Here is a 14,347-nt window from a genome sequence, read left to right as displayed (position 1 = left end):
GTGCTAATTTGTTTCTCTGCTCCCGTGCTAAATTTGCTCAAAGTAAAATATTAGCACGGCCACACTAGTGCACATATTACAAGTTGAAAGTAAAAGTTATAGTGCAAGTGAAAGACTCAGTAACTTCTTCTCACCATAGACTGCTAACCCGACACTGTACTAGACCAAATATTTATACCTATGCACTGTAGCTATATGAATATATACATACATTTTATTCACACACACACACACACACACATATATATATATATATATAGAGAGAGAGAGAGAGAGAGAGAGAGAGATTTAAAAATAAAATGAACATTTTTCTGTGTGAAGAACAGAGGAATTTAAAGTATTTCTATTAAAACAGATTAAAATTGATTAAATAAAAATCATTATTATAATTGTATACATTAGTATATATGTGTATATTTACATCTGTAAATACATAAACATATGTATATATATATATACAGTATATATATAGATGATAGATAGATAGATAGATAGATAGATAGATAGATAGATAGATAGATAGATAGATGATAGATAGAATATTGATGTGTATACATACACACATACACATGTTTAGATATATATATATATATATATATATATTTACATATATATATATATATATGTCTGGAACCCTTTGCTTTATACCATATACCTTTTAACCCTTTTAAAATCGTTTTATCAATATTAAAATGATTAATTCTTTTTATTTAAAAAGTTATACAACTGTAATACTTTTGTAATACTAAATACTTTAATGTGTTTTGATTTTTTTTTTTAAACCCTTTGGGGCCCATTTATCAAGCTCTGGATGGAGCTTGAGGGCTCGTGTTTCTGGCGAGCCTGCAGGCTCGCCAGAAACAGCAGTTATGAAGCAGTGGTCTAAAGACCACTGCTCCATAACCCTGTCCGCCTCTGAGCAAGCGGACAGACATTGCTGCATTCGACCCGATCAAGTACGCTTGGGTTGATTGACACCTCCCTGCTGGCGGCGGCGTTGCACCAGCAGCTCACAAAAGCTGCTGGTGCAATGCTGAATATGGAGATCAGGTCAGGTCCGCCAGACCTTTGATAAATATCCCCCTTACATTTTACTTCAGGCCTTAAGTCACGCTAAATAATCTAGTGCAGTTTCGGCTTTTGCTTGAGTGCAAACTATAACTTTCAACTTGTAATATCAGCACTATTTAGTGCAGTCACAAAATACATGGAAAGTATGGGTTGCACTAGAGTAATATCAAGCTGCGTGCTAACGTTAGCACGGTCCAGTGATACTGCTTATCATGGCCCGTGCTATCATTAGCCAGTCACTTGTATTCTGGCTCTTAATGAGTGTAACTAACCAAATCATTCTTCATGTCAATGAAACATGTTAGCTACTCTCCTCAAAAATAATGCAGTACCTCACCCTAAAATCAAGTTTTAAAAGGGCCATAGTCATACACTGCTACAAACTTTCCATTTATAATTAATACAAATACAATTAAGATGCAGTTAAAGCGACACTGAACCCAAAAAAAATTATTTCGTGATTCAGATAGAGCATGCAATTTTAAGCAACTTTCTAATTTACTCCTATTATCAATTTTTCTTCATTCTCTTGCTATCTTTTTTAAAAAAAGAAGGCATCTAAGCTAAAGAGCCAGACAATTTTTGGTTTAGGACCCTGGAAAGCACTTGTTTATTGATGGATGAACAACCCAGGTTGTTCACCAAAAATGGGTTGCATTCTTGCTTTTCAAATATACATACCAAGAGAATGAAGAAAATTTGATAATAGGAGCAAATTAGAAAGTTGATTAAAATTGCAGGTTCTATCTGAATCACGAAAGAAATTTTTTTGGGTTCAGTGTCCCTTTAAAGTTGATTGACAAGTGTTAAAATGACACAATATTTACATTTCTAAAACTGTAGCGCATTTATGTTGCCTTCCTCTTAAGTATTGCATAACACACGTCTCTGTGAGAATGCCCGGAATACAGAACACTCATTGCAACACTTTCCTGTAAAGAATACTGTGATGCATAGTGATGGATCTTTGTACATACCTCAGACCTCACTATAAGGTTTCATCACAAAACAAGTAGGTTTTAGTGAATCAATATACTACACTGATAAGCTTTTTGCGGTGATCATGTGTGTGTCATTTTTAAATTATCATAATAAAAGTGTACACGTTATGGGCTAAATTACAAGTGGAGCATGATCAATAGCGCAGGCTGCATTATCTGGTGAACTGCTTGTGTAATGCCGCCACCAGCAGATTTGCGGCCAACCGGCCGCTAGCAGGGGGTGTCAATCAACCCGGTGGACGAATTAAGAAGCAGCGGTCTTAAGACCGATGCTTCTTAACTCTTGTTTCCGGCGAGTCTGAATGCTCGCTCGGAAACAGCTGAATCGGTCCCTATGTCTCAAACTACAAAAAAATATTTTGGACTTAATGTGAGCAGAAAAACAGACGCACTAGTACTTGTGCTGAAAGGTGTTAAAGGGGCAATACACATAAAAAATATTATGTTACATAATTCTGCACTACTCAGAGCGGGAACAAGCTACATTTAGTTCAATAGCGTGATTAGGCATGCTGTGAGCAGACAGTGCACTGTGACAAACTTTTGAAAAGACCGGATCAGATGAGGCTGGTGAGGAAAGCAAGGTAAGTATAACTTTGGGGGCTAATACATCTTGCAAATCTTTTTTTTTCCCCAAGGTGTCACTAAGATAATAGTACATAATTCTGCACATAGAAAAGAGTTATAAAAGAATATTTTTTACATTTACTGTCTATTAATTGCACAATAGCAGTAATATTTGTGTGCTCCACTTGTAATCTTGGCCTATATGTTTTAGATGGTTTTCTCAAAAAATATTCTAAATATTTAAATCTCATACAAATAATATATAATAAAACAAGAAACAATAACAAACGTGGAACATATTGATTTTGGGCACTAGTTGTGTAGATCAAAATTATTATTTGCACAGTACATTTGTATCTTTCACTTACCTCCATACCTAGTAGTTTCAATGCTTTTGGCTGTTATGGGGAAGATGAATGAAATATATTAAATTATTTTTGAATATTAAAATATAAACAGAATATTGTGCTAATATAAGAATCAGAAGTCTTTTACCTGTTTATTGAAAATAATTTAAACTAAACTTTTTATTGCATGATTGAAGCTGTATGCATGATATTAGTCACATGAAAAGTAATATATATATAAACATAAAATATTACTGTTATCCAGTGAATGGAAATACAAGACAACAGGATTACGGTATTTCCATTTCTTATATATAATACCTGTGTTTATAGCCCATAGGACAACAACTTTAATTACACTGAAGAACAGTGTTGAATTTTTAACTTATTTAAAATAAAGTATAAACATTAAACTTTTTTATAGAGCTTTTTTTTAAAAAGAACAGGAAAAAAGTTTTACATTTTTTAAAGGGTAAGCATCTTAGAAAGTGGCACTTTCCATTAGATTGCCAGAGATATATTTCATTTCCATATACAGTACTGGCTAAAAAGTCTTATTAAGTCTTAAAAGTATCTAACTTAAATGTTTTTAAATGATCAGACTATTGTCATGTTATGGACACATGGTTTGGGTCAGAGAAAGAATGAATTTTGGGATAAGTTATGATCACCTTTACCTTAGATAAGTGATTTGGATAAGGAATGTATCATAGGTACATTAGGGGAGTTTAATTGGGGGTTATAATAGTGCTGCTAGATATTTGATAGGGTAGACAAATGGGTTATAATCGAACTTGAATTATTGCTGAGGTTGAGATACAATAGTTGCAAGGATTAAGGCAATTAAAGGGTTTAGAGTGAAAAGTGAAAGGTACTGTGCTTCAATAGATGTTTTTTTCTTTCCTAAGACATGGAGAGTCCACAACGTCATTCAATTACTAGTGGGAATATCACTCCTGGCCAGCAGGAGGAGGCAAAGAGCACCACAGCAAAGCTGTTAAGTGTCACTCCCCTAGTCATTCTCTTTGCCTCTGTCAATGGAGGAGGTGAAGTTTGATCTTTAGCTCTTACAGCCACAACAGTCTACCATTGTGTGGAGTGAGGTTTTTAGATAATAACTTGTCTTTTATGCAACATTGTAATATAACTTTACAGTGAGTCCCTAGGATTAAAATGACATTTGATTAAATAAAAATCTTTTTTTATTTTCTGGCAAACAAAATGCTTTTGCAATGTTTAAAGCATTAAAGGGACATTGCAGCCAAATTAGAATCCACATGAATGCATTTCAGTATTGTCTAGAAGCATTTTTGTAATACATATGTATTGGCAAAAATGCTTCTAATAAAAGTTATGGCTGTTTAAAAAGTGTATTTAAGTATGCAATGTGCACCAGCATTTTAAACACAGCACTTGCTCAGAGAGCCTAAGGTGCTTGTACCATCAGGTAATGATTCAATTTGTTAATTGCTGACATGATACAAGCCCCACTGGCACTCTGAGCAGCTTCAGTATTTAAAATGTTGGTGCACTGAGAATATCTAGCAATGCTTCACATGCACGTGCAGATAAAAATGTTAACACTAAAACAGTGATAACCTTTACTATAAACAGTTTGGCCAATATATGTATATAGAAAATATGTTTCTATTCAAAGATCTAATTCATCTAAGTGCATTTCAAGTTTGACCAGAATGCCCCTTTAAAGTGATGGTAAATCTGAGTGTTTAAAAAATGCTAGGATTGACCACCACTAAAAACAAACTAGACTTTTAGTGATGAGTTTGTAAAAAAAAAAAAAGGGCGCTAACTCAACCTTTCTGTGCTGCGGTTCCTTGCTAAAGTCAGAGCCTCTGGCTGTCACCAGCACAGCGCTCTTTTCTTAATGAGGAGACGTTTCCACTTCTAAACCAATAGCCATGCTAGTCATTTGACAGTGTTAAATATGCTAGCACAGCTATTGTTTTAGAGATGGAAACGTCACCTCATTTAGAAATGATAGCTGTGCTATGGTGATTAGACAATTTACACACGAAAGTCTTGGAAAAAAATACCTATCTATCTTTCTATCTATCTTTCTATCTATCTATCTATCTATCTATCTGTTTGTCTGTCTGTCTATAAACTCTTTTCTCTATCAGTTAGTCTAGGACAGTGATGGCTAACCTTGGCACCCCTGATGCTTCAGAACTACATTTCCCATGATGCTCAGCTATACTGCAAAGTGCCTAAGCCTCATGGGAAATGTAGTTTCAAAATATCTGGTGCCAACTTTAGCCATCACTAGCTGCATATAACATAATGTATGTCCCTATACAGCGACATTATAATAATAGCAGTTTCTTACCCTTTTTGGTCCAAACAAATTGTGGTATAGAGTACGGAATCTTTTTCTTGTATAGTTACAACGATAGGCACCTCCCATCAGGTACTCAATTACAAGTCCAATATCAATTAGGCTTATCCTGTAATCTGGAGGTAGATTTCCCTATGGAAAAAGTCACACACACACACAAAGGCATGGTAAAATAAAAACAAAATATATGTGCCACTAATGTTTATAAAGGACACTAATACAGTAGACTACAGTTTAAATAAATGGATTGAAATGTATGGAAACAAATGAAATGTAGTATTCTGGGTAATTCACCTTAAAATAGATCCAACCGAAACCTGGATATTCTCGCTTGGAAAGAAGACATAAATTAAATAAGAAGGTGTTGTAACTGATCAGAATAACAGATGTTATCAATTTAAAAACTGGTAACATAAAAAAAAATCTCCCATTGCCTTAAATGAAGACATTTTATATATTATTCTTAATTTGTAAATCTATTATACCGATTGCAGATGTGCTATAGTATTCATTGTGTTTTAATACTATCAATAGTTTATGTGAACTATTGTACTAATACAGTAGCATATACACTATTACAGTTGAATACATTGTCTTTAAAGATTTAGGAGTTAATAGACTATTGAAATACATTTAGGCTTGTTATTTGTTTATAGTGCTAAAAAAGTAAAAGCGCATATGTGTGTGTGCATATGTACTGTATGAACACTATTATCATGGTCTAATATTAGCACATTAAACTAATATTAAAGCAGACACTGTTAGTTCTTTCATTCATTTATAGTGGTATATTTTCAATAATCTGCATACAGTTTCATGTTTTCTCTTTGACCATGTGCAAAGAAAACGTAAATAGAATATGATTTTAGTTAATACTACAGTATGTTTTCATTCTTTGGTCAAAGTATGCAATATGAAAGAACTACAGATACACCCACTAATATAACCTGACGTTATACACTGCAGGGATGGCCAAACTACCTCGCACATGGGGGAAGCAGACTAATATTGTAGATGTAGAAGCAGTAAGTGTCTCATATAAATTTATTTTAAACTAACAATATATTTCTTAAAAAGGTCAAGGTTCAGGACAGGATTAGTTAAGGTTTGCATGGTACCCTCTATATGGTGTTCGGACCTCTAGAGGGCTTTCTTGAGTTGTGGTTACCCAAAAGCACACATTTTTAGTTACAATATTTCTTGGAGCCTTATAAACTATGGCACACATTGTAACTTCTGCTTTTACCTAAGGGCCGCAAAAGCAAGTGCAGAGGGCCACATAAAGCCCCCTGCTGGCAGTTGGCCACCCCTACAGTATTATGTTTATGATTTTCATTTAAAGCTTTCACATCATTTAAAAAAAATATGTTGCTTCTTTATTTTTTTCCATTGCTTAAATCATAATAAATATATTAATAGGGTTAGGATAAGGTTAACCCTCTGGATGCCATGTAGGGATGCAATATACATATATGAAACATCTTTTTTTGTTATCCAAAACGTTAAAATGAGATTACCCCCTTTCCGTAGCTATGTTGTCTGCAATATTCCTGCACATGTGGCATTGCCATGTTAACATTGTGGAAGTAATACATTGGCAGCCACAATTAAATCATTGGGTGAATATTTATTGCTCTAACTCTCAGAATAATTTCTAGTGAGATTTTAGATGAAGCCCTATCTTCTACAGTTGTTTTTTGTGCCCTTTCAGTTCTTTAGAACATAAACATTTTAGTTGTGCCAATTTTTCCCCAGTAGTAGTTTAACTATAATATTTGATGATCAAGAAATGATATGGTTGGTTTAATTAATTAAGTCACATAACTGATATATAGGTTTATTCTATTTATTATTGTGTATGTCTGATGCCATATAGTGTTTTTTGCATGATAATTATAATTGAGATAACGGCAAAAATGTTAAAAATAATGTAAAAGTTAAAATGTTGTTTATCTTCATCTAATTGTACATTATTGGACAATGTCATGTGCCAACTTCACAACTGCAAACACGGAAATAAAATGTCTTCATTTCTTTATACAGATCCCATGTCTGTGTTAACTTTCCCATAATGCATGTCCAACTAACAAGAATCTAATATAAAACATCTTCATATATCAATTTTTGTTTTGCTTTCTTTTTGAGATAACATAAAACAAGATTACTTCCAAAACGTTGAAGGAAGACACTTTTCCTTACTGATTTGGTGTTTTACACAGAAAATGAAGCTAAAGAAACAAATAATATATTCTACGGCTGTACCAAGAAATCACAAACTTGTGACATTTGTGATATTCTACACAGTGTTTCTACTTTGGCTTTATGTTACATATAATAGATAGAAACTGTATATATAGATATATATCTATATATCTAGCTATATTTATATATATATATATATATATATATATTACTCATAGATAGATAGAAAGATGCATAGATATGTAGATATATAATTATAGATATCTATCTATATATATAGTATCTATCTATATCTATATGTATATGTATATATATATATATATATATATATATATATATATACAAAGATTGATAGCTAGATAGATAGATAGATGTACTTTATTCTAAACATATATTGATAAACGTAAATAAGAATCCATATATTGACATATTCTAATATTTCATGCTCTTCAATACTTTCATAGGTCTGCCCTAACATGTCTTGGTAGTGAATATTTTTAAATGAGGTATATAGAGGACTTGAACTGTTGCATTAACAATTATGAATTACTTTAATGTCCATTTAAGTGTAATAAATGTTACTTCTAATTAATTAGGCATCAAAATTATTTGATATACGGCAAACTTTACAACACAGTAACAATGCCATAATTACTTCCATATCACTTTTAAAATTAATTATAAGAATATGAATTTACAAAAAAAGATACCATGTTATCAATTTTCCTTGTTTCTCTATTCACTTTGCTTTCCCTCTTTGCCTCTTTTTGCTCTCATTATATCCTCTTTTTCCCCCACTGCTTTCTTTAACTACCCAAATAACATCCATTACCCAACACCAGAGAGACAGAAACAGGCCGTGAAATACAGAGAGTGAGAGAGAGGCATAGGAGATTCAATCAATTAGCTAATTTGCCAGGATTCTGAAAACAGAAACCTACTTGGGTTTGTCACTATGTTTCTGAAGAATAATCACCTGCAATTGATTACTATGTAAATGTACTTTTAGGGCTAGATAAAAAATGGAGTGCTAATTTACCGTACGTGTGCCTATAAAGGGGCAAATGTGCACATGTTAAATAACCAGTCATTACAAGTGACTGGTTAATACTACCACAAGCTTGCGGTAGGTAGCACTTTGTGCTAAGCAAAATTAACCAGAGTTGGTAACATTGTATATTAAGTATTTCTGGGAAAAAGCAAGCGGGGAATCTTGCCTAGATGTGCTAATTTCCTATGCTAATATTTACATTGATTTAATTTTGAGACATGGAGGATTTTAATTTCAGTTTTTTATCTCCCCCCATAATTTTAATGAATTTTGGTTTAACCATGAAAATAGCTTTACCAAAGCAGCAACCAGAAATCTATCTCCTACTGATGAGTTCCAAAAAGAACGAAACAGGCTGTCTAGTGAGTGATTTCTGGTTTGCTGCAATAATCCTGTTAAAAGGATTGCTGTGTTAAAACAGTATATTGAAGCAAAAAACTAAGAATTTGCATATCTAACCCAGAATTCTCTTGTGCATTGGTAACATTGTATATTAAGTATTTCTGGGAAAAGCAAGCGGGGAATCTTGCCTAGATGTGCTAATTTCCTATGCTAATATTTACATTGATTTAATTTTGAGACATGGAGGATTTTAATTTCAGTTTTTTATCTCCCCCCATAATTTTAATGAATGTTGGTTTAACCATGAAAATAGCTTTACCAAAGCAGCAACCAGAAATCTATCTCCTACTGATAAGTTCCAAAAAGAACGAAACAGGCTGTCTAGTAAGTGATTTCTGGTTTACTGCAATAATCCTGTTAAAAGGATCGCTGTTTTAAAACAGTATTTTGAAGCAAAAAAACTGAGGATTTGCATATCTAATTTGCATATCTTACCCAGAATTCTCTTGTGCATTGGTAACATTGTATATTAAGTATTTCTGGGAAAAAGCAAGCGGGGAATCTTGCCTAGATGTGCTAATTTCCTATGGAAATATTTACATTGATTTAATTTTGAGACATGGAGGATTTTAATTTCAGTTTTTTATCTCTCCCCATAATTTTAATGAATATATATATATATATATATATATGAATATACACAGGTCTGGAATAGGCTTTTGTTCTTGTCATTAAAAGCTTTATTGGAATACAAATCCCTGTCTACTGTGCCTGCTTGAGAATCTCCATATGCAGTGGCTGAGCGTGAGGTTCTTTTGTTTTTCAGCAGAGCACTAGGGTCTTTACATGTTGGTGTGCACCATTTCCCACTTCGCTGTTTTATACACAGGTATAGATATGTACAGATATACATAGAAATATATATTTAAAAACACAAAGAACATTTTCTTGTAAGTGAAGAACATTGGAATGTAAAATATTTACATGAAAAACACATTAAAGTTGATTAAAAATTATTTTTCAAGTTTTAACGTATTTAAGTGGAAAGGGCTCAAAAGTGTGTTTATATGTACACACACACATTATAGCCCTTTCCAGTCAAATATTTTTTATCATAAACTGTTTATATGAGTGTAACACTGTATTTAAATGTATTTTTGCTATGCTTGATAGACCTTTTTTTTAACCCTTACACTTTACGGGAGGTCTTTACTCACACTAACTAGAGTGCATAGTTTACTTTGAACTTTTAATATGTAGGCAAATTAACAGGATCACAATATTGCTTATCACGTCCTGAGCTAACAATAGCATACTACTTGTAATCTAGCCTTATATGGGGCAATAGGAACCTTTTGGTGAGACACACACTAATTCAGTTTTTATTTGGGTTTAGATATTTTTTATATGACTTTAACAAATTTATTTTTCCCCTTTAACACTGTCAATATATTTCTTTAATACAGCATTATTTCTGCACGCTCACATAGAAATATAGAAACTGACGGTAGATAAGAACCAAAAGACCCATCAAATCTTCCCATATTACATGTTACTGTTTTCTTAGGATAGCCTTATGCATGTTCCAGTCATTTTTTAATTATTTTACAGTCCCCATGTTTACCACCTCTTTTGGAGGTTTATTCCATGAATCCACCACCTTTTCTGTAAAAAAAGGGCTAGATTACAAGTGGAGTGCTATTGCTAGCGCGGGATGATATAAGCATATTACATGTTGAAAGTGAATGGTTATTAACGTTTTTCTGCATCATACGCACATATCCTGTGCAGACCAGTGCACCAGTATTCAAACACAACACCTTCTCAGAGAGTCAGCAGGCATGGAATACTGGTGCACAGACCCACACAGGATATATGTATATGCTGAAGAAAAAAAGTAACAACTTTTACTAAAAGCATTTTTGCTAATAAAAGTATATTTTAAAATTAAATCCACCCATGTATATTTCATTTTTGAGCTTTCTATCCGTTTAAGTGTATATTTTACAATTCTTGTATGGATCACCTAATGTAATCTAACCAATCAAATGCTGCTATTGCCTCTAAAGGAATTCTTCAGATTTTGCTCCAGGATTCAAATAATTTGTGCTTTGACTGTTTCTATGCCACCTCCAAGTAAGAGCAAAGGAGTCTCTGACAAGCAAACTTTTGTTGTTTTTTAGGTATATTGGGGCATATTTATCAAGCTCCGTATGGAGCTTGATGCCCCGTGTTTCTGGCGAGCCTACAGGCTCACCAGAAACAGCAGATATGAAGCGGTCACAAAGACCGCTGCTCCATAACCTGTCCGCCTGCTCTGAGCAGGCGGACAGACATCTCCGGAAATCAACCCGATCGAGTACGATCAGGTTGATTGACACCCCCCTGCTGGGGGCCCATTGGCCGCGAGTCTGCAGGGGACGGCGTTGCACCAGCAGCTCTTGTGAGCTGCTGGTGCAATGCTGAATACGGCAAGCGTATTGCTCGCCGTATTCAGCGAGGTCTGTCGGACCTGATCCGCACTGTCGGATCAGATCTGACAGACCTTGATAAATAGAGGCCATTATCTTTATTAGATTTTTAAAAAAAGTAATTGAACAAAAGAGAAAATAAGAAAATAAAGCATAACACAAATATATTCCATTAAGGACAACTAAGGACAACTAAAATAAAAGCATTCACAGAGTGTCAATAAATGATGGAGGCCTATTAAGTTATGTATTTTATAATAACCTTCATAGAATAAAGTGTTGTACTACAACAGTCAATGATTAGCCACTTAATGCTGTCTGAGCATAAGGTCAAGACTTCTAGGAGTTTATACAGATCCAATACTCAGTACAAAACAGAAGGAATAAAGAGAAAAGAAAAATAAAGGAGCATGATACAGAGAATATTAGATTTCATGTTAGATCCAAGAACCACATATTAATGTCTTGAATAATCTCGTTCCTATTCTCATCCCGATAGAAGTGCAATACCTTAGACTAATGGCTGAATAGATAAAGATTAATAAATATCAAGGACAACCTTCTATTGCTGTATATAATCATACTGAAGACTGAATATCTAAGGATCAGATCATATAAACAGTTACCTTAAACCTCAGATTTTAACACCTCAGATCCGTCTTCTGAAGGTAAAGTAATCTCTGATGATCAGGAATTAGCTGCTGATCAGAATACAGTATCCTCCTATTTTATGTTCAAGCTGGAACATCTTCAATCTCTACTTAAGGAGGTTTTTAATGTACTTTAAGAGTACAAGACTCAAAGGCCCCTATTTAAGAAAGGTCTTGCGGATCAGGTCCGCAAGACCTTGCTGAATACGGAGAGCAATACGCTCTCCGTATTCAGCATTGCACCAGCAGCTCACAAGAGCTGCTGGTGCAACACTGCCCCCTGCAGACTTGCGGCCAATCCAGCAGGGGGGTGTCAATCAACCCGATCGTACTCGATCGGGTTGATTTCTTGCCATTCCTGTCCCGCTGCTCAGAGCAGGCGGACAGGGTTATGGAGCAGCGGTCATTGTGACCGCTGCTTCATAACTGCTGTTTCTGGTAGACATGTGCAGCTTCGAAAAATTCGGTTCGGAACGATTTGGATCGATTCGAATTTCGGTTCGGATTGATTCGAATTAGGAAGAAATCGAATGAATTTGTTTCGGATTCTTTCAGATTCATGAAAAATTCGGTTCGATTCGGTTCGATTGAGTTCGAATCGATTCGGAATTTCGGTAAGTTTTAAGTGGGATGTGCTGTGTATTACACTAGTATACTGTACAATACTAGTGTAATACACGGCCATCCGAATCCATCCGAATCTACCGAATAAATTTGAATCGATTCAGATTTATTCGGTAGATTCGGCACTACCGCAATTTGGAAATTTGAATCGATCCGAATCTCCGAATTCGACAAATTCGTCCGAATTTAGATTCGGACCGAATCGAATCGCACATGTCTAGTTTCTGGGGAGTCTTCAGACACGGGCCGTCAAGCTCCTTTCGGAACTTGATAGATAGGCCCCATGGCCTTCTGAAGAAATATCTATCAAACAATTGGATTTAATTTTCAAACTTTCTGTTAAAGCTCCAGAGGTTTTTCCTATTCCAGAGGTGATTACTGAGATATTTAACAAAGAGTAGTCTAAGCCTGGGCTTTTTTTATCCATCTTTAGAATGTAAAAGGAAGGTGGATGGTGCAATTTCCACTTTAAACGATGTACTATCCTATAAAAGACCCTATTAAAAGAAACTGGAGTCTATTCACATCACCTTATCAGTTTTGACCAGAAGAGTTTTATAGCTCAAGTCTTGGTCAGCTGACATGATTTCAAAGTCATTTTATTGTTTCCCTTTCAAGGAATAATTTTTGTTTGGAATGCAATAATCACTACTGTGACTGGATATAATAGAGTTTTTCTCCCTCAGGACAAGAAATCTAATGGAAAGAATAGAGCTAATATTCACTCTCATTCCTTTTTTGTCAATTTAGGAACCAAAGTCTTCCTCCTATTTACAGAATCAGGATTCTCCCAGATCTTTCTGGAAGTCCAACCCCAACTGAAACAAGGCCAGGGTCTCTTTCCTAGGAGTCATTATAGACCCAATATATATGAGCCTTTCTTTAACAAACCAAAGGAAAACAAAGTTACAATCAACATGTGTAAGGCTTCAATCAATTTCCAGCTCTACAGTAGCCCTATGTATGGAAATGTTCAGTCTGATATTCAGTGTGATGTTTGCAGCATCAGATAATATTCCATTTGCTAGGCTGCAAATGAGACCTCTTCAACTTTGCATGCTAAGACAATGGGGCAAGGAGTATATTCAACATTCAAACAATCCTTTTTTATTCCACAACAAAGCAGTCTCCTGGTGGATATTCCATTTTCCTGTGGTCAACTTTTGTTCATCTTACTTGGACAATAATCGTCATATGCAAATGTCTCAGGTTGGTGTACAGTATGGGGGTCCAGAAGAGCACAGGGAACTTGGTCTACTCATGAGGTGAGGTTTCCCATAAATATCCTAGAACTCTGTGTTATTTTCAGGGCTCTTCATAGCTGAATTCTACTGAAAGAAGAGAGATTTATCTGCGTTTTCAATTAGACATTGTCACAGCAGTGGCCTATATTAGTCATCAAGGGGCAACTCACAGTTCCCTATCAATGAAGGAAGTTTCTCAAATTTTAACTTGGGCAGAGAATAATATCTTTACTATTCCTCTATTTCTTCAATTCATATCCCAGGTGTAAACAACTGGGAATAAGATTAACTCAGTCTCCAATACTTATAATCTGGAAGTTTTAAATCAGATTGTAGATCTGTGTAGTCTAACAGAGATAGACCTGATGGCTTTTCGTTTAAACATCAAACTTCAGTTTTTTTACTTTTTACAAGATATAGG

The 14,347-nt window shown here is 34.6% G+C and overlaps 1 protein-coding gene across 4 annotated transcripts in view; it reads right to left on the bottom strand.

The window, feature by feature from the left end:
- TRPM3 (transient receptor potential cation channel subfamily M member 3) overlaps window positions 1-14,347 on the bottom strand; it is an 814,585-nt gene that overhangs the window by 233,275 nt on the left and 566,963 nt on the right. Inside the window, exons 13-15 of one of the 4 annotated variants that reach the window (XM_053702508.1) lie at window positions 5,637-5,672; window positions 5,334-5,474; window positions 3,008-3,037 (exon numbers count right to left, since the gene is read on the bottom strand). In XM_053702508.1, the coding sequence (XP_053558483.1) occupies window positions 3,008-3,037; window positions 5,334-5,474; window positions 5,637-5,672 (207 nt within the window). The remainder of the gene's footprint in view (window positions 1-3,007; window positions 3,038-5,333; window positions 5,475-5,636; window positions 5,673-14,347) is intronic. The other 3 variants (XM_053702509.1, XM_053702510.1, XM_053702511.1) reach the window with 3 other exon arrangements.

This window comes from Bombina bombina, chromosome 2, assembly GCF_027579735.1.
Source record: "Bombina bombina isolate aBomBom1 chromosome 2, aBomBom1.pri, whole genome shotgun sequence".
Taxonomy (NCBI): Eukaryota; Metazoa; Chordata; class Amphibia; order Anura; family Bombinatoridae; genus Bombina; species Bombina bombina.
This window is presented reverse-complemented; position numbering and strand designations above follow the sequence as displayed.